The following is a 24959-nucleotide window of genomic DNA, read 5'->3' on the forward strand; positions in this document are numbered from 1 at the left end:
AACTGTTTTTTTATGTTTTTTAGATGCATCTAAGGCATTCGATCGGTTGAATCATTGGAAATTATTTAAAAAATTGGATGCAGCAGGAGTCCCTAAATACATTGTTAGAATACTATCATATTGGTATGCCCAACAGACCATGCAAGTGAAATGGGACAGCTGTATATCGGCTCCTTTTCATATTAGTAATGGAGTAAGACAAGGGAGCATCTTATCCCCCATTTTATTCAATTTTTACATGAATGATTTATCATATAAATTAAACCGAGGTAAAACTGGCTGTATGGTCGGCAGTACAGTGATGAACCATCTTATGTATGCAGATGATTGTGTGATTTTTAGCCCGAGCTCAGCTGGACTGCAGCATCTTCTTAGCATATGCTCTGTGTTTGGGGAAGAACATGATGTAAAGTACAATGATTCAAAAAGTCTTATCATGATTTGCAGAACCACAGAAGACAGACATTTAACTTTTCCTGTGTTTAGGCTTGCAGGTAATGTTCTTAATGTCTGCAGCAAAGTGAAATATCTTGGTCACCTGATTACAGATCAGCTTACAGATGACAATGATATTAATCGTCAGTGCCGTATGCTGTATGTGCGGGCAAATGTTCTGGTACGCAAATTTGGTTGCTGCACTGCTGGAGTCAAGTTGACCCTATTTAAAGCATACTGTTCGCCTTTGTACACTGCACATCTGTGGCTGAACTATAAAAAAGCTAGTCTCCAGAAATTGCAAGTAGCTTTCAATGATGCTCTGAGGATGCTACTAAAAAAGCCCAGATCAACTTGTGCGAGTGAGTTGTTTGTGAGCAACAGAGTGGACACACTGCAGTCTGTCCTGCGAAAAGAGATGTTTAGGTTCATTTGTCGACTGAATGATTCTGTAAATCAAGTTGTTGTGGTGCTGGTGAATGTTAGGTACAGTACCACACGCTGCATGTCCCAGTTTTGGGAACACTGGTATAAGTGTCTTTTTTTAAAAACGAGTCATTTGTAACTTTGTGTTGTGTATTTGTATTTGTATTGTGTGTTATTTATTACTCTTTTTGTATGGATGGACCATGAGTCTGAAATAAAGGATACTACTACTACTACTATAAATGAGACCCCTGAACACTAACATCTAACTAAAGTCTACTGAAAGTTTACTACAATCTACTAATACTCTAATGAGAGTTAGTTGACAGCTGCAAGTTACTTATAGTTAGTAGAATGTCTAAAGTGGACTATTGAAATAAAGTGGAACCCTTTTTTTTTACACTGTAATTTTTTTGAGCTGCTTTACAAACTAAAATTATATTTATTTCATAATTGGAGAACTTTGCAACATTAATACTGTTGTTTTCTTTATGAAGCATTCTGTAGTGCATAAAATAAATGTGACTTGACTAGAGAGTAAATCGTGACAAAAACAAATAACTATTCAATTGACCGGTCGCAAAGACCCGCCCCCCTTAGTTACTGTCGCTATGTCCGACAAGCTACGCCGCTCTCACACACACCATGTTCTCAGTGAAAAATACATCGCGGAAAAGAGAGGACACTGACAACACACTGACAGACAGGACAGACCAGGTTACTTTTGATATTAAACAAAGTCTCACGTTTCAAATTTGGTCATTTTTTAAAAGAAATTTAAACAATAAATAGCGTTTTGTGGCTCTGTAATGTGTGTGACAGATCGCTGTGTCGCCTCAGTTAAAGCCGCTCGTGAACGATCATCTCTTCCTTCTAGTTCATTTATAGCATCAAATAAACATGAATGAACATCAGAAGGAATGTTGTTTTAACCGCGGAAAGACGTCAGTACACTCCGCTTCTCAAGTTCAAATCCTGCAACGTTAATCTACTAACTCTCCTGACTGCTTTGTCGGACAAAATGGCGGATGGCGAAGTATGATTGGTCAGATCACCTGTCAATCAAGCTCCCTGTGAATTGTGTCGTCGTATACGCTGCGTTCTCTATCTGTCATTTCCATCGTCTGTGAGTCAGACAGGAGTGTGGTAGTGATGTGTGTTCACCGTCTCCACAGGCTGTCGGCACTAATATCATCCGCTGCAGAAAGGACGGGAACTGGACCGGAAGCTTCCGGTTATGCCCTCAGCTGAAGGGCCGCTGCTCTCTACCTCAGAACCTGAATCCCAGCATCCGCATCAGCTGCAAGAAGGGCCACGGCATCGGTGACAAACTCTCTCCTCAAATTATGACAAATTATATCCTCCCCAACTCACAACCCACAATTTTCTAGTGACTGGTCACATCTAAATTTTTCAATTAGATTATTTGATCAATTTAATTTAATTTGATCAATTTGCAGAATTTCACTTGGGCCTATTTAAAAAATTAGATCAATTGAGTTGGGTAGGTACATTTTTTTTACAGTGTACTGACACCATCATACTTCAGGAAATACATCTTAAGTTTGAAAGTGTATCATCAGAATGTTAATATAAATCTCTAAAGTTTTATAAATTCATAACAATCCTGGGTTGAGAACCATTGGTCTATTCTAGATTTTTATATAATTTTTGTTTGCATGACAAAATGTAATTCATCTTCTTTTTAGTAACATCTCTCTAATCTATTGATACCGTATTGCTACTGTACATCTTATTTCATTTCCTTATCCTCTTTTTAATCAAAGCAATGATATTTGAAATTGATATTAAAGCAATTGATATTAAATAAATTAAAACTTATTTTTAATCAGCAAGAACAAAAAAAATATAAAAAGTAACAGTAAAGACATTTATAATATTACAAAATATTTCTATTTCAAATAAATGCTGTTATTTTGAACTTTCTAATCATCAAAGTATCCTGATTTTTTTCCCACCATTTTAGTATTTTACATATTATTATAACATTTGATATACTCTCTGTAATAAGTTATAATAATAATAAAACTAATTGTCCTTAAAAAGATTTTTTTTCTATTATGCAGTGAAATGTGATGTGAGATTCACCCACATTTACCCTTCAATATACCCTGCAATTTCCATAAATAATATACATAACACACCACACTGTCACAGTAAAGTACTAGACACAGTAAACAGTACTTTACGAAACGTGTGCATCTTAACATGACGTTCAGATCTCAACATGTTTAAAGTGTCTTTATCATTCCTGAAGTCTCATGGTCTCTAATGGCGTCAGACAAACTGAGCATTTGATGCATGTTTAGCAAGTCTTGAACCGCATGTAAATCTTCTTCTTCTTTCTGTTTCCCTCAGGTGAGGAGTGTGAGTTGTCCTGTAGGGACACTAACAGCGATGTGGTCAATCTGCCGAGTAACATGACGGACGACAGCATTATGAGACATCACTGGATGAACCCTGCCAAAGTCAAGGTTTGTGTTTTCAGCCGCTCAGCTTTACTGGCAGGGACGCTGATCTGAGTGTGACTCAACGCTTGAGGTGACACAGATCGGACAGCAGATATTGGATTGTGCCTGATGATTCATCAGTGTCGTTCATCAATGTCTAGGCTCGAGACTTTAGGGTCAGACAGGGGCATTGTCTATGAGGAATTCACCTCTAAAATGCAATTCATTACATTCAGTGCCTTTTCATGCAGTTATAATGATGCTGTAACGGTTCACAAAATTCACGGTTCGGTTCGATTCGATTCACTTGTATCACGGTTCGGTACGGTTCGATACGATACACTCGTGTCACGGTTCGATACGATACACTTTTGTCACGGTTCGATACAATACACTTGTGTCACGGTTCGATACGATACACTTGTGTCACGGTTCGATACGATACACTTTTGTCACGGTTCGAGACGATACACTTGTGTCACGGTTCGATACGATACACTTGTGTCACGGTTCGATACGATACACTTGTGTCACGGTTCGATACGATACACTTGTGTCACGGTTCGATACGATACACTTGTGTCACGGTTCGGTTCGGTACGGTTCGATACGATACACTTGTGTCACGGTTCGATACGATACACTTTTGTCACGGTTCGATACGATACACTTGTGTCACGGTTCGATACGAAACATTTGTGTCACAGTTCGGTACGGTTCGGTACGATACACTTGTGTCACGGTTCGGTACGATACACTTGTGTCACGGTTCGATACGATACACTTGTGTCACGGTTCGATACGATACACTTGTGTCACGGTTCGATACGAAACACTTGTGTCACGGTTCGGTACGGTTCGATACGATACACTTGTGTCACGGTTCGATACGATACACTTGTGTCACGGTTCGATACGATACACTTGTGTCACGGTTCGGTTCGGTACGGTTCGGTACGATACACTTGTGTCACGGTTCGGTACGATACACTTGTGTCACGGTTCGATACGATACACTTGTGTCACGGTTCGATACGATACACTTGTGTCACGGTTCGATACGAAACACTTGTGTCACGGTTCGGTACGGTTCGATACGATACACTTGTGTCACGGTTCGATACGATACACTTGTGTCACGGTTCGATACGATACACTTGTGTCACGGTTGCAGTGGTCCAGTTTGGTCCAGATAAACGGTCCGTCAACCACACAATAACGAGTAGCTCAGTTTCGTTCCGCTTTCATTACATTTGCCATTTAATGTGGGGTAATGTTGTGGTCGCGCCAGCGTCTCTTACATTATGAGCGCGCTTGCCACGCGCAACGCGCCTACATTTGAAATAACGAAAATTTTAGTCGGCAGGAAAAATGGTCCAACTAACCGTTCGGTTTGAAAATGCGTACCAAAAACTGAACCGAAAGCCTCGTACCGAAAGCCTCGTACCGAAAGCCTCGTACCGAAAGCCTCGTACCGAAAGCCTCGTACCCGAAAGGTTCAATACTAATACATGTATCGCTCGTTACACACCTAATGATGCATATGAAAATAGGCATGAAAGCATTCGTTCAAAAGCAACAGAATGAGGTGAAACTCGAAAAATTTGAATATCTTGCAAAAGTTAATTTATTTCAGTAATTCAACTTAAAAGGTGAAACTAATATATTATATAGACTCATTACATGCAAACTGAGATATTTCAAGCCTTTATTTGTTATAATTTTGTTGATTATGGCTTACAGTTTATGAAAACCTTTTCACAATATTCTAATTTTGAATTTGGGGTTTTCATAAGCTGTAAGAGATGTATAAATGATGTAATAGGTGGGCATGGCTCTGAGGCCCCGCCTTCTTTCACGTGTAAATCTCAGGTTCATTACTTCTGTGCAGTCTGTCGAGGTCAGACATCCATGAACACAATGGGGAGCTGCTTTAAAGTAGAAAATAAAGTTGCAATTTTTATTGAAAGAGACACTGATTCTCATGTTTAATACTGTAAAGCTGCTTGCTTTTAAACAATCATTAAAGTGATATATGGTATATTTACCGGATTGCTGAATTGGAGAGCTCGCTATGATCAGATGTTTTCTGAACTGCTGTTTTCTCACGCTGTCATTTTAGTTGTATTTATCCTTATTAAGAGGAAAGCGTGCAGCACATATCAACTTCTTTACCCCAAAGTGAAGAATTAAAAATAACTTATTATTGTCATTCTAAACCCCGCTTGTAACCCCGGGTAAAGAAACATTTCACTCTTGTCCGTTTTTGAGTCGTGGTTATGAAACCCTGCTCCGCTTTTGTTGTTTTAACCCTACATCGTGGTGCCAAACGTGTACAGTGTGAAGCGAAGCAGTGTTATAATTTTACGGATGGATGGCTATCAACCAACAGCCAATCGAGTACTTTTGGACAGTCACACACTGAGCATTGTATAAACAGTAGTTTCAGCGTTTGAGGGGGAACATGTCAAATGGTGACACAACATGACAATTGTATTGAAGAAAACTGACCATTTCATTTTTACCTTTATAGTCAGATATATTTCTGATAAACTTGATAGTACAGTCAGTAATATATAAGGACGACACTGCTAGAGCAAATCCATAAATTATCCACCAAAATGTACGTACACTACACACACACAGATATTATCTCCCCTTACATTAACCCTACCCCTAAACCCATCACACAAAACTTTCTGTTTCTGTGCACACAAAAAAAGTCCCCAAAAGGTCAAAATTTGCTGTTATTTCTATACTTGTAGGGACATTTGGTCCCCATAACATAGGGAATACCAGGCACACACACACACACACAGAATTACATTTTGCATGTCCTGCAGAAGTGAACTTCAGGCTCTGCTCCGCGAACACATGCAGCGATTGTAACTTTGCATTGAATGTCGCAGTTCCTCCAATTACTGTTCATTAGCCGCAGGCTCAGGCATGCATGGCTTTCCCAATTACCTGGCATTGGTAAAACAGGGTATGATTACAGTAATCTCTGAACTCATCTGAACCACAAGGAGGCAGGGGCCAAGTCATAAAAGTTAAAAAGCCATCTGTAATCACTATAATTTAAACAATGACCCTGTTACTGGCATTAGTAGAAAGACTTTATATGCTTTTACCTGTCAGGAGTGTTGCAGTGTTTTAGTGGCGACTGCTGGATTCGACTAGCGGTGTTACGATGGCAGTCTTCAGGCGGTTTTGCTGAACTCCTTTCATGCAGGAACATCGAACTTCGTTTCTTGCTCAATTCATCAAAAGGCTGGGATACACTACACAACTTTACAAATCTGAACAGATTTAAAACACTTTTTTTGTGTATGGTTAAAGAGAAAACCTGGGCATCACACATTAAGTGACTGAGGATCACATTCCAATCGCATTCAGAAATATGCACATAGGAGATGCATGAAAAATAAAAAAACAATATGTTGTCTAAATGTGGCTTAAAATATCAAGTACGTTTGATTTCCATTGACTGTACAGATTTATAGCCTCAGTCTGTGCCCATCATACACCGGACAGAATCCTCAAGCAAACCTGTTTTTTTTTTCTCATCATAGTCGCCAAGTTGTCCATGACAGTTTGTTACAGGCATCAGAACCGCGCAGCAGATCTGTCTGTGTGTGTGTGTGTGTGTGTGTGTGTGTTTGACGGAGGGATTCCTGCCGCTGTTTTGACTCCTTTACACATTTACTAAGCTCTTCACGTGTTATCAGTTCCATCATATACAATCATATGTATGCAAACACATTGCATAACACAGCATAGGTGTGGATGTTCAACAAATTCCGTCGCAAAATATGTCATTAAAGCCATTTTTTTCTTCTTCTTTTAGGTTCGGTGTTAAAAATGACAGCGTGAACGCTATAGCGAAACAGGACTAAATGTATAATTTTTTGGTCCGGACCAAAAAACCCCAAAGAGAACCGAACTAGTGTGAACTAGAGCTTAGATTCTCTGCCCGAGCCCGAGCCCGAACCTGACCCGACCCGCGGGCCGAGTCGGGCCGATATTTCCCGCCACTATCCTCGGGCCGCGTCGGGCCCTTGATAAAAGCATATCACGTGTCATGCGCAGCGTCTCCTTCACTCGCACGCATCACACCGGGACTGCTGTGCCGTATTGTGTAGCTCAAGTGCAAGCTTGAAGATATAAATAAAAATAAATAAAAACAGGAGAATTCACTTCGAGCAAGTTTGGTGGAAAGTCGGAGGTATGGAACTATTTAAACAAGTTGTGGGCAGTGACAACATGTGTGTTGGCTTTGTCGAGTGCATTGTGTGTGCGCTGCTCGCCTATGACAGCAGCGCCGAACGAGAGAGCAGAGGAGGACTGCTCTGAAACCAGCAACTGTGGACGCAATTTTGCTTAAAAAATATTCTATATTCTAAAACCTTGTTGAATTATATTAGAGTAGTAGGTCCAAAGTTCATTCTTGTTCATTTTCTGTGTTCATCATTGTTCACGTTTTTTTTTTACGTTTCTTCATTCGGATCCACTTGCGATCCATTCCATTCTGAATAAACAAACAACGCAGTTATTCATTAAGATCGCTCTTAACAGATTTCTGTAACGTTAGTTCAAACAACTCGGAATTGTAGTTGAGAACGTCAGTTATAACGGCCCATGTATTAAACAAATGGTCGGGTTTAAATCGGGCTCGGGCTCATAATTACAGTTAATGTGTCAGGCTCGGGTAGGGTCGGGGTTGATTTTTTGGGCCCGATCTAAGCTCTAGTGTGAACACACCTTAAGATGAGGGGACTTTAGGATTGATCGAAGACTCTAGAAAGTTGGAAACAAACTCACTGCGATCAAGCTGATCGGCGTCCCCCCCACTTCTGTTGTGTTTAGATGGGCATTTGTGTCGAGTCAGGCGGTTTTCGGCAGAGAAATGAAACAACACGTTTCTGATTGATTTGTGTAATTGATATGATCTTCCCTGGGTGGTAATTCGAGTCTGGAGACAGAGTGTGAGGGGAAGAGGAGGCCAAATCGATGTGGCTGAAATGTTCCAGGGTGGTCGACTGAGGTCAGATCAATAACTGTTCTCTCAGCAGCCTGTGTCAATCGATGCTGTTTGAATTCCACCGCACCTGTTCACTTCTGCTCGCTGTGCAAGGGCACGCTCCGTCCCGTAACCCCCGGGCCCTGATTGACACCTGCGCTAATGCTAATGGACATGCTGTGTTTGTTGGCCGGTGCTGCGAGAACGTCCTATATATCCACACCAGCCGAGGCGTCCAGGAGTAAGCTGGCGATTGCACACCGCTGCAAGCTTTACATTTACATTTCATAATTTGTGACCCTGGATCACAAAACCAGTCACATGTCGCATGGGTATATCTGTGTCAATAGCCAACAATACATTGTATGGGTCAAAATTATCGCTTTCTTTTATTCAAAAAATCATTAGGATATTAAGTATAGATCATGTGCCATGAAGATATTTTGTAAATTTCCTACCGTAAATATATAAAACATGTATTTTTGTGAGTGAATGCAGCACAATCGTGAACATAAATGCACAACTTTAAAGGAGATTTTCTCAATGTTTCGATTATTTATTTTTTTGCTCCCTCAGATTCTAGATTTTCAAATAGTTGTATCTCGACCAAATATTGTCCTATCCTAACAAACCACACATCAATGGAAAGCTTATTTATTAAGCTTTCAGATTATGTATAAATCTCAATTTCAAAAAATGGAACCATGTGACTGGTTTTGTGGTCCAGGGTCACATTTAGGAGACGCTTTTATCCAAAGAGGAAGACAATAGAAGCAATCAGAGCAGCAAGAGCTCAACAGTATAAAAGTGGAGTCTCAGTTAGTCTAGCACAGTACACATAGCAATTTATTTATTGGGTTTAGACGTTTTTTTGTTGCAAATGGCAGGTCATCCCACCAGCAGGATCAGTCCAGATTAAATGTCCGTGATTTTGTGTCTCTTTGGGATGATGGCACCACAAGGTGTCGTTCACCTGCAGAACTCAAGCTTCTGGAGAGCGCATACTTCTGAACTAGTGAATTTAGGGATGTTGGTACACTTTAGTAGCCATACAAATCCAGAGTCTCGTTTCCCATTCTCACTTTCTTTATTTTATCTTTCCTGCTGAGTCGGTCGAATGACTTCTTGTGACGAATCGGCCCTCGAGAACGGTTCGTTTCATGTTTCACTGCTGCCCTACTAAGAAGCTCTTCTTATTTTCTCACTTATTTGCTTTCCTGACATCAGCAAAATGACTGTGCACATTGCTGATGCATTCGGCTGGCTTGGCAGACCGTGGCCTTTACGTGATGTCGGCGTCTCTTCGGAGAGTCGATTGTTCATGCTGGGTCCGCTGAGGGGAGTACTAATATTAACCGCTAATTAATAAACCAAACCTTTATTAAAGGCCTGAGAGCTAAATGGGATCTCAGGAGCCACGGGAGAACAGTGTATGACCGTCTAATATGATAAAAGCTCATTCAGATGATGATGGCATGCTTGTCTGAGGGAAACAAAGCAATCTGCATTTTATCAGTGTGTGGTCAGTCAGGCTAACAGTGAATAATGTGTTCACTAAAGTGAATCTTATGGTATAAAGGGCTGGGAACCCTTCAGGCCCCGGTAAAGGTTTATTCATCAACATTATAACCACTGTCCTCTTGTGGAAAGTAAAATATGGACTAACCCAGCTGTTGGGTTACATTTTTATAATGCATTTTTAATCCAACGTTTGGGTTTGTCCATATTTGACCCAAAATTGGGTTAAAACAACCCGTTTCCCCACTGATTTCTTTCTGATGAAGTCTTTTCTTCAGACTGGATGGTAAAATACTTTTTTCTTCTGCAGTCTGATGTTTTTTAAGAAAGAAAATATTGGGCAGAATTGATTTGGATTGTGAAACGATTGATTGGAGGGGTGGGGTTACAAAAAATGTTAATGAGCATGTGAAAAATAAGTGCACTTAATTGTATTGAATGCACTTGTAGTGTATACTTTGTGTGTATTAAAGGAATAGTTCACCCAAAATTGAAAATTTTACTCTGATGTTGTTCCAAACCCTTAAGACGTTCGTTCATCTTTAGAACACAAATTAAGATATTTTTGATGAAATCTGAGAAATTTCTGTCCCTCCATTGACAGCTACGCAACTACCACTTTGACGCTTCATAGAGAGATCGTAAAACGAATCCATTTGAATTGAGCGGTTTAGTCCACATTTTCTAAAGAGACTCAATCACTTTATAAGATGAACAAACATTGATCATAAACAGAAGCTCAACCGAACCTGCTTGACTTGCGAGAACAAACCTCTTGCTGAAGCTCAAACGCACAGCGTAAAGCTACGTTCACACTACAAGCGTCTTTGTCGCTGCAGGTCGCCAGTGGCTGGCGGTGAGGTCGCTAGTGGGCGTTCCCGCTACTGGTTGCCTAGTAATGTTTGTGAGTGACATTCACGGATGTTTCTCCATGTTGTAGACAACAAATCAGAGAGACGGATGATCACGCGCGCTCCACTGACTTCACTCCTATTGGTTGTCGCTCCAGAAAGTCGCTCTTTTGCATAGTTAAACTTTGTCGCGTCGCCAGACACACCCCATCAGGTCGCCACCGGCTGCGATCGCGCGTGTTGCCGGAAAACGCCCGCTCCACATCGAAATCAATGGTAATGTGTCGCTTTGTCGCTTGTAGTGTGAACGCAGCTTAACACGAGAATAAACCTCATTGGTTCTTTCTCTGAAGCTCAAATGTGTAGTTTTACAATCTCTTTATGAACTTTTTAGAGTGTCAAAGTAGTAGTTGCGCAGCTGTCCGAAAATGAACGAAAGTCTTGAGGGTGAGTAATAATTAATGACAGAATTTTTAGGTGAACTATCCCTTTAAAAACAATAAATAGGATTCCCTGTGGTTCCTGCATTAATCCCATTGGCATGCTATACACACAGTATCCCCTACACATGCAGTTTATTTATCAGCACTACGCAGTGAACCCTTCCCCACCTGTCCTGAAATGCTTCAGTGTTTTCTGTTCCTTCTCATTCACTGACAATATTTTTCTCTCTTTTTTTGCATTGATTTGCTGACTGGCATGAAATGAGAAATACCTTAGTTTGCAGTGGTGGGTACAGCACAAGAAGAGGCAGGTGCGCTCGTGTGTGTGTGTGTGTGTGTGTGTGTGTGTGTTACCTCGACGGGGAATGTTTAGGAGCTCTAGAGGTCAGAGAGTCCTTTTCTTTTGGCCAGCCTCATGTCAGCCTCACTGAACCCTCGAGGTTTTTTCATGAGAACATGTGCTAATGAACATATATGTGTGTGAACACATCTCTCTCTGTATCTCTCCTTAACTTGATGATAAACCTGCTGGAAACTCTAACTTATGAGTTTACGCAATTATACATGTTTTGAAACTGGTAACATTTTACAAGCTATTTAATCTGGATGGGTTCATGAATTAGAGTTTTTTGTTTGGCAAGACCTGATACCAGAGGTGGACAAAGTACACAACTTCCTTACTTGAGTAAAAGTACAGATACTACTGGTCAAATATTACTCCGTTACAAGTAAAAGTTGTAAAGACCAATTTTAACTTAAGTACAAGTATAGAAGTACTCGTTTTTAAAAGTACTTCAGTATAAAGTAAATGTCAGTGCATTGTTTTATTATTGTTGCATTGTTGTATATGTAATATTTACAGTACCATATGCCTCTGAATATATTCCTGCCTACCAACCCTGAATCTATGCCTGTCTACCCTCATATGAATATCAAATTTATTTCTAGAACACAGTTCCAGTAGTGGGATTAAATAAGTGTACTCAATAACGTCCACAATGTTTATATACAATATCCGCAATAACCACCCAAATGGCTGTTCCCAGTCTTTTGGCTTTTAGTATGAATATGTTAGCCTTACTGTTATCTTTAAGCTAGTGTGCTCCAAAACAATGACAAAGTTTGCATTTAGAAGACCAAACCCAACGTTGAAAATGAAAATCATGTTGATGTCAGAATCCAATGTCAGATTGACGTTAATCTCCAACGTTGGACAGATGTTGTATTGTGGTTGAAAATCGGTTGACGTCAGAAACCAACATCAGTTGAGTTCTGACGTCAACCTGACTTTCATTTCCAACCAAAAATCATCCCTGACGTTACTACTTTCTACTGAAGGACCTTGACAGAAATGTAGTGGAGTAAAAAGTATGATATTTGTCTTTCAAATGTAGTGAAGTTAAAGTAAAAAGTTTCCAGAAAAAAATAATACTCAAGTAAAGTACAGATACTCAAAAAGTTTACTTAAGTGCAGTACTCAAGTAAATGTACTTTATTACTGTCCACCTCTGCCTGATACGCTTGTAAAGGCCATTGCACACTGAGTCAGAAAATTTCTTATGCGTTTTTTCGTATTCGTGATTTGGTGGCTCTGAATTGTCAAAGCACCATTCGAACACCATTCAAACTGCTTGTTACGGATGTGAAAAACGCAGAAAATCAAACCCGTTTAAAAAAAATGTATGACGGACGAAAGTTTTGGAGGCAGTGTGCAAGCGTGATTGACATAACGTGAGTTCGTATTTATTTTTTAACATGCGAAAATTTCGGATGCGAATTTCGGACTCAGTGTGCAATGGTTTTTAAGGTAAACATTCTTGTTTTGCCGGGTTTTTTTTTTTTTTTTTGGGTTGCAAATATAAGACCGATTGAAATTCTGCTGAAACGCAGCTGTAGCGAAATAATGGTGTCATTATTCAGCTCAATTCAATTCAGTGTAATAATTGTGCAAAGCATCTCTACGGATGACAATAGTGCTATTATTCAGCTTCATCCGCAGTGTCAGTACAGTCAAATCAATCACTGCTAAGTTTCCCCAACTGAGTAAGAACCCAAACTCCATCAGGTGACAGAAATGGAGGATAAAAACTTGGGAGAAACCAGTTCTCCTCTTGCCTTGATGAACGAACATCGATCGGGATACGTCACACGGGCATTAGACGGGAAGCAAGAGTTGTAGTTGGTCACTTTGTGGTGGCGATGCTACTTAAAAACTCGTCTTTCTGAAAACCTCCTTGTTTTGTGTCTCTTTTCAGCACATAGTCTGCACCATGGGCCGGAAGTGGTACCCACATCCAGAAGTCCTGCACTGCATTAAAGGTTGTGAGGTAAGAAAGTCCAAATCCTCTCAAATGGCTCTCTATCTGAGTCTTCCCTCCCTCACTGGCGACACTCTTGCCTTGACCTCCATTTGCAGAGGCCCAAGAAGATTCATGAAGATGAAGATGTAGAGGAACTCTTCTCTAAAGTCAGTATATGTACAAGTGACTGTGATTTACAGTGCTCTTTCTGTCTTTGTTCCCCTCTGTGCTCGTCGATGCCTGTCACTTGGTTCAATCTGTTTGTAGTACGAATCTCTACAAATGTTTAAGTAATTCTCACCTACACCATGTGTCCTCTTTCTTGATAAGAAAGGATCTGCTAATAAAAGGATTCCTTTTGGAAGGAGGCCATATATCTTATGGAAGCCCATTTTTACTTTAGTCTTAATTTTGACCTTTTTATCTCAATTATGACTTACTATTGAATTCCTGTCATAATTCTGTCTTAGTATCACATCATTTTGACTTTTTATCCCATAATTTTGAATTTCTAACTCATAATTTTGTATCGTGTCATTTGGACTTTTCGTCATAACCATGACTTGGTATCTCAATTTTGACTTTTTATGTTATAATTATGAGTTATGTCAGAATTGCTACTTTTTTTCTCATAATTTTTTATTTAGTATCATAATGATGTTTTGTCATAATTTTGTCTACAATGTCAACTTTCACCTTCATAGCTTTTAATTCTGATTTCGTATCTCATAATTTCAACAATTGAATAACTAATTTATTGCTTATTATACTTTATGACTTATGACAGATTGTTAATTTTTATCTCATCATTTTTATTTAGTATCACAATTTTGATGATTTGTCATAATTTTTACTACAATATGTCAACTTTTTGTGTCTCATAATTGTGACTTATGTCATAGTAAAAATGATACTGTCAATTATGAGAATCAAAACTATGACATATGTGCATACATAAGTCTACATCAAGTTTTTAGATTTAATAATGATCCTTATTAATGATTCATTCATGTAAGAGTTTTATCAGAAGTACAAAAAAAAGTATTTTTCTTCAAAAATGGTGGGTGTTGGAGAATATGACTTGACTTGGCCATACTTATGAGACACAAACAATGAAGTATTGCATGTATTTAGGATGGCAAAGCATCTGTGTTCATCATATACAGTAGATCAGTGTGTCTCCATTTCTCATGCTAGTGGTGCTCTGAGTTTCTCTCTCTGTTTTTATCTCAGCCTTTCATGGGGGACAATTACTGTGATGGCGTCAACAACAGAGCGTACTGCAACTACGATGGAGGCGACTGCTGTTATTCCACTGTCAAGACTAAGAAGGTGCAGTACACATTACGCAACATTCCTCTCAACAGTTTTTTCTTTATACATTTCATGTGTATATTATGAATGTCTAACATCAAAACCTCACTGAAACTGACTGAAACTAAACTGTCATCAAAGTTTTTCAGTTGAATTACCTTCCAGAAATGTTCTTACACAACTGCGTTCCCAAACACCAGGTCTCAGCCTCCGAAAACAAGATAACATGACCGCGTTTATTGCGTTTCATTCTGTCTCACTGTTTTTCTCTGTCTCACTGAATCGAAATTATGCTTTATTCACAAATGTTTTATGTGATATTCCAACTTTGCGCATAAGTTACATTCGCAACGTTGGATGGACAAGAATGAGATGCTAGTTGTTACCCACTAACCGTCTGACACTTACTGCACGGCAAACACGCTCTGGCAAGCTCTAATCTGATTGGCTGCCGATACATATATTCTTGGAATGGTATTTATTAGTACGCCTGAAAGCAGAGTTGTGTTTACAAAGTATCAGGTTGTTACGATGACCGCTTCTGAGAATCTAATCCCTGGATTTACCAATGTCTGCCAGGTTAGTGGCATGCAATCTTTTAAAGGGATTCAGAGTTTTGTTTGATACACTTTTTCAGATTCCCATTTCCCAGAATTACTTTGCACATGAACTGGATAGCAGTTGAGTGAGTTCTTGTCTAGTATTATGGTATCATCTATTTAAGATAAAACTGCCCCTAAACCACTTGCAAAAACAAACTGCGATCAGTCAGTTTAAGTCATCCTTCATGTTTACCTTAGCAGGTGACAGACAACAGCCGAAATAATATATATTTTTAAAAGGAAAGAACATGTATCATGAATTCCTGTGTCTTGTTTTCAACTGGCTTTTGTCAGCCGAAGATTTGGCGGTGTCATTTTCAGCATAGTGCTAAAATAAAGTGTGAATGCCAAGATTTCACACACTGGAATTATTTTATTGGTGACAACACGCATTCAATTAATATTTAAAAATATGGAAATGGCATAAACTGCACAATATATAAATCCCATCTCATCCATCTATCTTTTCGTCCTAAAAAGCCTCACCAACTGACAACACATTTGAACAATTGTTTGGTTTCTGGTTTCACATCCACGCAGCTGTATATTAAATATCAGATATCTTTGAAATTGGCATATAATTTTCGCTTTCAGTTCAAACACTAAACAGAGCAATGGCACCAATGCCACAAGGTTCTACAGATGGGGGTTCTTTTTATTATCATAAAATCATTATTGCATTTAATAAATAAGTTTAGTAACTAATAATATTGCATATTTTGTCTCTTACCAAGTAAAATACCAAGCTTGCATTTGGGTGCAGATGAAAATGTACTTTCATTAACAACAGTGATGTATGTAAAAAGTATAAATACCTTATTTTTAAAGCATAAACTTTAAATACCGTATTCTGACTATGTTATAATATAAATATACTTTTACTGTAAATATTCCGTGAAATTTACAATTTTTCTTCCACAGTATCCATACATTTGTACATTACTTTCTACAAAACGATGAAATTACAACACATTTAGTATAAATACAAATGCTAAAAAAAACAAATATACGTAGCCCCTGAAATGACATGGTGGAGAAAAAAAAAGTTGATTATTAATCAATGTTTTTGCATTCTCTTGCAAATGTTTTGCATTCCTCCGGGAAACTTTGCATTCGCTCGCAAAGAGCTCAAAAGCTTTCGCAAGCAAACGCAAAGTTTCTTGGGGGGAATGCAAAACATTTCTAAGAGAATGCAAATTCATTGACTTATTATTTGTCCTCCTATCTCCCATTTTTTCCCACCACCATGTCCCTTTGGGGGCTCCGTACACATAATAAATACTGTAAATATTCTCCATAACCTTTGTCATATTTGTGTTTCATTGGGCTTTAAACTAGTTTTAATCAGAGACATCCCCCCTGTTTCACAGACAAGGCTTAAGCTAGACTAAAATGCATATTTGAGCTGTTTTAAATGGAAGTAACTTGCACTGGTATGTCTTAAAATATGTCAGTGGCATTTATTTTGCCTCAAGATGCGCACCAGTAATGTGTTTTTTTATTTCTAATGCATGTTTATAAAAGCTACTTAAATGCCGTACTTGAACTAAGTCCTAGTCCCGGTTTAGTCTAAGTCCTCTTTGTGAAACTGGACCATTGGGTTGTGTAAAGGAGAATTCAGTGGCAAATTCAAGCTGTTCTCATTGGATCTCGCAGCGCATTTTATGGCGTCACGTGACCGAGATAGACCGCTAGTAAACGTATTTGCTCTGAGCTCGTGGAATATTCTGTGAAATCACAGCCAATCAAAATGCGCAGCTACAATATTCAGAATTTTCATTCGTCTGAAGCGATAGTGTGGCATTAGCTTTATTTGAGAACAGTTTTTTCAGCAATAGCTCTCTTTACTCTCAAAGTCACTGTGTAATTTCCCTCTCTGGTTAATTAGGCGGCTCTGGGCACTGTCATTGTCTTAAATATTTGGCATATGGTCCGAGTGTGAGTGCATGAACAGATGAATCATTGAATCCAGTCTACAAGAGGATGCTTTTTGGGAGTTTCACAATGTGCAGCCTACGTCATTGAGCAGACAGGGATCTTAGCGGGAGTTGACCATGCGCCAGTGGTTAAATTGTTCTCCAGCTATATCCAGACTGCTGGTGCCTCCTTCCTTCTGATAGTATGTCACACACTTGGCAGGCGAACGCCAGCAGAATGGGACGAGATAAAGTCATCTTTTGATGAGCTCGAACTTTTTGGTTGCGTTGCTTTGCATTGTAACAGTATCGGTTTGCTCACTCCTGACGTCATGCACGTGGACATCTCGTTTGATAGTTATTTGAGAAACTTTGTTGTAAATATTTCTCATTTTAGATAATCCAGTGGGTTCTTTAAAGAGATAGTTCACTTTGAAATTAAATTTTGGTATGTTTTATCTTACCTCAAGGGCATCCAAGATGTAGGTGTCTTTTTTTTCCGCAGTAGTTTCAATTTTGATATTTTTAGGTCAAACCGTTCTTGTCTGACAGTCATATCATGCAGGTCTATGGTCACTGTCTCAAAGAGCACACACAGAGTCCAAATTAAAACAATTCCCCATCGTCCAAATTAAACAATTCCCTATCGTAAGTACACATTGATGGCCTAAGACACGAAACAAGCGGTTTGTGTGAGAAAACGAACAGTATTTATATCGGTTTTACCTTGTAATACAGCCACGTCCAAGTGATCTGAGGGCGCGAGCGCATCCTGGTGTGTGACATGTGCGCAGACTGGCACATAGATATATATATATACACTAGATGTCGCATTGGCTACGGCAGTTCATTGGAACGAATGTCTTTAACGCGGAATCTAGTGTGTATATATCTATGCGCCAGTCTGCGTACACGTCACACACCAGGATGCGCCCGCACCCTCAGATCACTTGGACCTGGCTGTGTTACAAGAGGTAAAAACGATATAAATACCGTTCGTCTTCTCACACAAACCGCTCGTTTCGTGTCTTAGGCCAGTGGTTTTCAAAGTGGGGGCCGCGGCCCCCTGGGGGGCCGCCAGGGGGCGCCAGGGGGGCCCCAGAAAGTTGGACGATTTTTTTTTTTTTTTTTATAAATATTTTAAAAATATATAAAAATGTATATTATTATGAGGTTATGAAATAGCATTATAATAATTAGTTGCATATCTAAACATTAAACTTTTAATGGTAATCTTTCTGATTGGCTGGTACACCATCATGTAATCTGTCAGTGTAGCCTTGGTAACAACCGCCAGTGGTCAGCTATTAAGCTATTTATTTAGTTAGCTGGCTAGCTCTATCAAAATGGATAGATTTGTAAAACGGACTAAACCTAACGAGCCAGCTATCGAAACCGCAGATAAAAAAAACAGAAAACGAACTCCTGGCCGAATAAGACTCGTAGGTATGACGCAGCATACATAAAGTATGGATTTACCTGCGTCACTCAGAAGAATGGACATGAGTGCCCCAAATGCGTTCTCTGCTTCGAGATCCTCTCCAATGAATGCCTAAACCATACAATGTTGAAATATATATACTATATATGAAGATCTGACATACAAATGTTATTATTACAACACCAATAAAGGTTCATGGATGTTCACAGATGTTTTATTTATTTATTTCTACATTTGCAATTGCCATAGTTTTGTCGATGGGTTCAATAACACATCATGCGAAAGGGGGGCCTTGGCCAGAACCTAGTGGTATTTGGGGGGCCTTGTCATGGAAAAGTTTGGGAACCCCTGTCTTAGGCCATCAATGTGTACTTACGATGGGGAATTGTTTAATTTTGGATGATGGGGAATTGTTTTAATTTGGACTCTGTGTGTGCTCTTTGAGACAGTGAACATAGACCTGCATGATATGACTGTCAGACAAGAACGGTTTGACCTAAAAATATCAAAATTGAAACTACTGCGGAAAAAAAGACACCTACATCTTGGATGCCCTTGAGGTAAGCTAAAACATACCAAAATATAATTTCAAAGTGAACTATCCCTTTAAGGCCAAAATGCCCACTTATAACCCTTGAAAAACAATATTCTGTACTCAAAAGATCGAGTCTGTGTCTGATGTTGGGAAAATCGGCAACTGATAGGAGAATCACCTGGCATCCTGAGCCTAGTTCAGCGTCCTGGCAGTCCTTGAAGCAAATTATATCAGCAGGGTTTTGCAAAACATCCTGTCCCTGGAAATAGCCAGGGTTTAGGGAAGAGCTGTATAAAATAACTCTGAAAGAAGCAATCATATTGCGATGGATGGAATGCCAGAGTTGGATGTGATGAGGGGGAATCTGAGTTCTAGTGTTTGGCTCCGGGAGTTTCACCACATCCCTTTCCCAATGTGTCCTATATTTGCACCACTTTATCTTTATCTGTTTAAATTCCCAAACTCATTCATACATTTCCTGGTCAGGCCCACAAACACAAGTGCAGATCAATGGAGTTCACGCATTAGTGCACAGATAAGCGGCGTTCTGCTTTGTTTTGAGCCTCTGATTTCAAATTGCACTTAACTTCTCTGCGCCATTCCTGGAGTATTTTGACGTGATAATCACTTGAGATAGTATGTGACTGTTTGTTGTCCCTTGAAATTTGCTCCTAGTCATCCCAGCCAAGAACTTTTGTGACCTCACCACCTGATTTTCATTGAGGATTTCTTGAGGGTTGCGAGGAATAAAATCTGTTGAAATGTTTTAAGAGCCACTGGAATTGGGAAGACCAATATGCAGGGATCAGTGTGTCAGAAAATGTTTAGGATTTATGCAGTACAACACAATGCGAGGTTTGGAAGAATTGATTGAATTGGGAAAATGTAATTAGAAAATGTCCCCTATCTACCAACTTCCACACGTTGGATAGCCTGTTTGGTGACTATATATAAATTCCTCGATGTAAATGCATGGTTAATCTAGATATACACATCATTGCTTGAGGTAATTCACCCAGTGTGATCATTTCTGGTTTGTGTTTGACAGCATCAGTTCAAGCGCAGATAGGTAAACGGTATATAGCAGTGCTAAATTTCGAGATTGACATCACTAGCCACGTTTCCATTACCGATCAAATTGCACAAAATTGTGAATTGAAAATATGCCCAATGGAAAAAAGTTAAATTTCGCAAAAGCTCCCATTTATCGCGGAAAAAGTTTTTACGCTCACATGAGGTGTTTTTTCTAGCAATTCGAAAAATAAATATTTCCCAAAACCGCAATGGAAACAGTTTTTGCGGAAACACCCAGAAACACTCACAAGTATAAGAGTTTTTCCTTGCCATTAATGCTAATAGCACACACACGGCGGCTGGGATTTACATAAACCTATCAACATCCGTTGCCATGATTTTTGGAAAGACTGATCGTTAGGCTGATCGCGCCTACTGAGGGTAATGTTAAATTCAGTTACGCGAGTCAGATTCAGGAACTGCTCTGACTGATATAATGAGTTGATTCAGTGAAGGTTTCGTCAGACTGATTCAAAGCAGTAATGTGAGTGAGTCATTTGTTCATGAATCGGACTAAACTGACTCTGTGTTTATTTTTGCGTGCAGGAATAATCGTGATAGAAGCGATACTCATGAAATCTCTCCATCTACTCAGCCTCTCGTTCTAAACATGTATGCTATTGTTTTCAGTAACTCTTTTCACTTGATTCTTTTCATACAGTGACATTTCATAGTGACCAAATCTGTCAAGCTCCAACAGCTACATAATGCAGAGATGAATGCATAGTTACCGTATTTTCCGGACTATAAGTCGCTCCCGAGTATAAGTCGCATCAGTCAAAAAATGACCCATGAAGAGGAACAAAAACATATATAAGTCGCACTGGACTATAAGTCACATTTATTTAGAAATTTATTTCACAAAATCCAAGACCAAGAACAGACATTTATTGGACATCAGCTGCACAATAGCACACAGAACAACAGGCTGAAGGTGTCCGGTGTGTTAGCGTAACACATTAACAGTTATTCAGCTGCACAATAGCACACAGAACAACAGACTGAAGGTGTCCGGTGTGTTAGCCAGCGAGTCCAACAGGTTACCGGTTAGCAAGTTCACCAAGCTCCCGATCTTATTCCACACAACACTTGAGTTCTTCATCCTCGGTGTCCGCTAACTAGAGCGCCCTCTCGCTGCTGTAGACGGTAATGTTTTCTCTTGGTTCATCTCAGTCCGTATGAATTCATTTTGATATATAAGTCGCACCTGACTATAAGTCGCAGGACCAGCCAAACTATGAAAAAAAGTGCGCCTTATAGGCCGGAAAATACATATGTGACCTGACCCTGGACCACAAAACCAGTCACATTGGTCATTTTCTTTTTAAATTTACATTTATACATCATTTGAAAGCTTAATAAATAAGCTTGTTATTAGGATAGGAGAATATTTGGCCAAGATACAACCAAGAAAATTGCAAAAAAAAAAAAAAAGAAGAAACATTGAGAAAATCTCCTTTAATGTTGTCCATTTATGTTCGCGATTGTGCTGCATTCACTCACAAAAATACATGTTTTATATATTTACAGTAGAACATTACAAAATATCATCATGGAACATGATCTTTACTTAATATCCTAATGATTTTGGCATAAAAGAAAAATAGATAATTTTGACCCATAGCCTAAAATGTATTGTTGGCTATTGCCACAGATATACCCGTGCGACTCGTGACTGGTTTTGTGATAAAGGGTCACATATTATGTTAATGTTGCCAGACTCTTGGCCATGTTCTTCAGTGAGGTATGTCTCTCTTTGGGCGACCCTCTCTTTTGCTACGATGACTTTAAAGCAAAGGAAGCCGAGGCACTTCCCTGCTGCTTGTGTGTTTGTTTCTCTTCCTTATCTCGCCCTGCCGTGCTCTCGTCGTGTTCTCTCAAAGGTTTGCGTATTAACATGTTCTGGATGGCTGGCTGTATATTATTCCTCTCGGGGACTTTGAAGGTGCGAGTCAAACAGCATCTAAGGTCACTGCAGGACGCTTTACTAATCACTACAAGCTGCTGGCATGAGGAAGGAGGCCAGTGGGCATATTAGGGCTAGGAAAGAGAAAGCCTTCGGTTTTATTCAGAGGAGATTCCTTTCTGCCTGAGAATGGGAGGTTTTTAATAAGTCAAAAGCTAGGTTTTCATTTTTAGCTGTCAAGTTTGGTAAAGTAGAAGGACGTGTCCTTGTAATATTAGTTGTTAGTTTTGCCTTTTACTCATGATCATATGGATGGTGGTTAGAAATGTCAACAAATCCCTAACCATTGCGTTTTGACACATACACTCTAAAAGATGCTGGGTTGTTTCGACCCAATTTTGGGTCAAATATGGACAAACCCCAAAATATGGGGTTTTATAAAAATAAAAAATAAACAAACGGCTGGGTTAGTCCATATTTGACCCATAATTGGGTTGAAACAACCCAGCATTTTTTAGAGTGTAGCTTGTTTTGCACCTACTACACTGAATAACATTTGTTGTAGGATTTACTTTGAAACCATTCACTCTTAAATTGCCAGTACATTTCACAAACAAAAAAGCACGTAACACATTGCATTAAACACGACAGTTTGCAGTAGAAAAATAAAAAATAGTAAAAGAGTACACTCTAAAAAATGCTGGGTTGTTTTAACCGAAACCTGGGTCAAATATGGACGAACCCAACCGTTGGGTTAACATTTTTAATTTAAAAATGTAACCCAATGGCTGGGTTTGTCCATATTTTACCCAAATTTGGGTTGAAACAAGCATTTCTTAGAGTGTAAATAGCAGTAAAAGTACTAGTAAAGTAAAAAAAAAAAAAAAAAACTTGTGTAACATACTCATATAACCTTTTACAGTCTATTCCATTGTACATTAAAATAACCTAAACCCAACCATTCCCGAATCGTCACATATGGACGTTAAAGGGTACCCTTTTCGTCGTATGTTGCCGAATGGTCAAGACGCGTCAGTATGTGACGTTTTGGGGTGAGACTGTGTTAACCAAATTCAGATTCTCAGTGGCTTTTTCAGACGTATGAGGGACAACCTGAATTCAGTGGGTTCTTGTTTGCATTCCCAACACCCAAAACTGTGCCAAGGTAATAAATGTAAGCAGGGGAACTCCTCAGGGGCCGGCCTGCAGTCGGGCGGCAGCAAATGTGTGTCTCTTACCTTTTTATAAGACATAATTATCCACGCTTTTTGTTGGTCTTTGCCCTGCAAAGTTTATGGCTATAAAACCACATTTCCAAATGAGCTTTTCAGTTTTCCTAAAATCTTTCCTTTAATCTAAGCTGTTTTAGGGAAAAGTGTCAATTAAGTGCCAACCGTGCAAGATTGGAGCAAGATTGCAGTTTCTGCAGCAAAAAATAAATTAAAAAATGAGGGGGAGAGACTTTCCGAGACTTTCACAACAAGGTTTCCCCTATCAAGGCTGAGACTGAAGGCTGTGCCTCCCATGACTTTCCACATGTTTACTGGCCTGAACACACGAGCACCAGTTTGAACTGAAGGAAGGCATGTTGTAAATGCTAAGGACGTACCAACAAACCAATGTTCAATCCATCGTTAACTTATTAACTCTTTCCTCGCCAGTTTTTGTTGCCAGCCACCGCCAGCATTTTCATAAAACTTTAATGGCCCCCAGAATATTTTGTTGTATGAATATCTGAACATGCAACACTTAAAAAAAAAAAAAAAAAAAACTTTTATTCTAGTTTCAGGCATTTATCAACACTTGAATGTGGGTAAGATTTTGAACAAAAAGCTGAGAATTTTTGTTCTTTTTCAAAGACTAGAGCGTACATGAGCAATGCTTTTATCGCTTGTTTTGGCTTTTTGCATGTGTTTTGAACAAGAGATTCTCTACTATTTCAGAGGATGTGTTACAGCGCCCCCTACCATATAACAGTGAAAACATGGAAAGCCGGAAAATTCCAACAATGGCGGGGGAAAGAGTTAATATTAATAATCGGAATAATCAAATTTCCCGCTTAGTATAGTTAATCAGCCTAATTGTGGCCTATTTATGTTTGACAGGCCATGTAGAAATGTAAACCATTACTAAAGAATATGTAGCGACGTGTGCGTCTAAGATCAGGTAACTGCAGTTAACATTAGTTAATGCTCCGTGAACCAACAAACAGCGAACTGTTCTATTTTTTTTATTAATTATCATTAGTCAGTTTATAACTATTGCATTAACTAATGTTAAGAAATTAGACTTATTGTTAGATTTGCAATAAAGCTAGTTCATTGTTTTTTTTTTTTAATAAATGACTTTATGAAAAAATTACTGTGATTTTTATTAAAATCTTATATTAATATATTATTAATATATACCTTTATGGGGCTAAGTAAGCAATCAGACCTGCAAATGAACCCTTAGTTGTTCTGAATTGTTGTTCAGCCAACGTGAGTAAAAATACAGAAATTCTGCTCCCAACTATAAGCCCAATGTTGCAATATTACAACATTTCTCTAAAAAGGTACATAATATATATATATTTTTAAAAACTCTTTATTTTCTGCATACAACTCCTACAACAACATCTGAAAGGTAACATTTTTTTTATTTTTATTTTTTAGGTTTTTCAATATTTGGGTCTTACAGGGTTAATAAAAGTGTTAAGTAAAAAAAA

The 24959-nt window shown here is 38.9% G+C and overlaps 1 protein-coding gene across 1 annotated transcript in view; it reads left to right on the forward strand.

Moving 5' to 3' along the window:
- pappaa (pregnancy-associated plasma protein A, pappalysin 1a) overlaps positions 1-24959 on the forward strand; it is a 103155-nt gene that overhangs the window by 75168 nt on the left and 3028 nt on the right. The window contains exons 19-22 of the mRNA XM_079606408.1: positions 2037-2184; positions 3241-3356; positions 13420-13491; positions 14698-14796. Of these exons, the coding sequence (XP_079462534.1) occupies positions 2037-2184; positions 3241-3356; positions 13420-13491; positions 14698-14796 (435 nt within the window). The remainder of the gene's footprint in view (positions 1-2036; positions 2185-3240; positions 3357-13419; positions 13492-14697; positions 14797-24959) is intronic.

This window comes from Phoxinus phoxinus, assembly GCF_949152265.1.
Source record: "Phoxinus phoxinus genome assembly, chromosome: 3".
NCBI classification, from domain to species: Eukaryota; Metazoa; Chordata; class Actinopteri; order Cypriniformes; family Leuciscidae; genus Phoxinus; species Phoxinus phoxinus.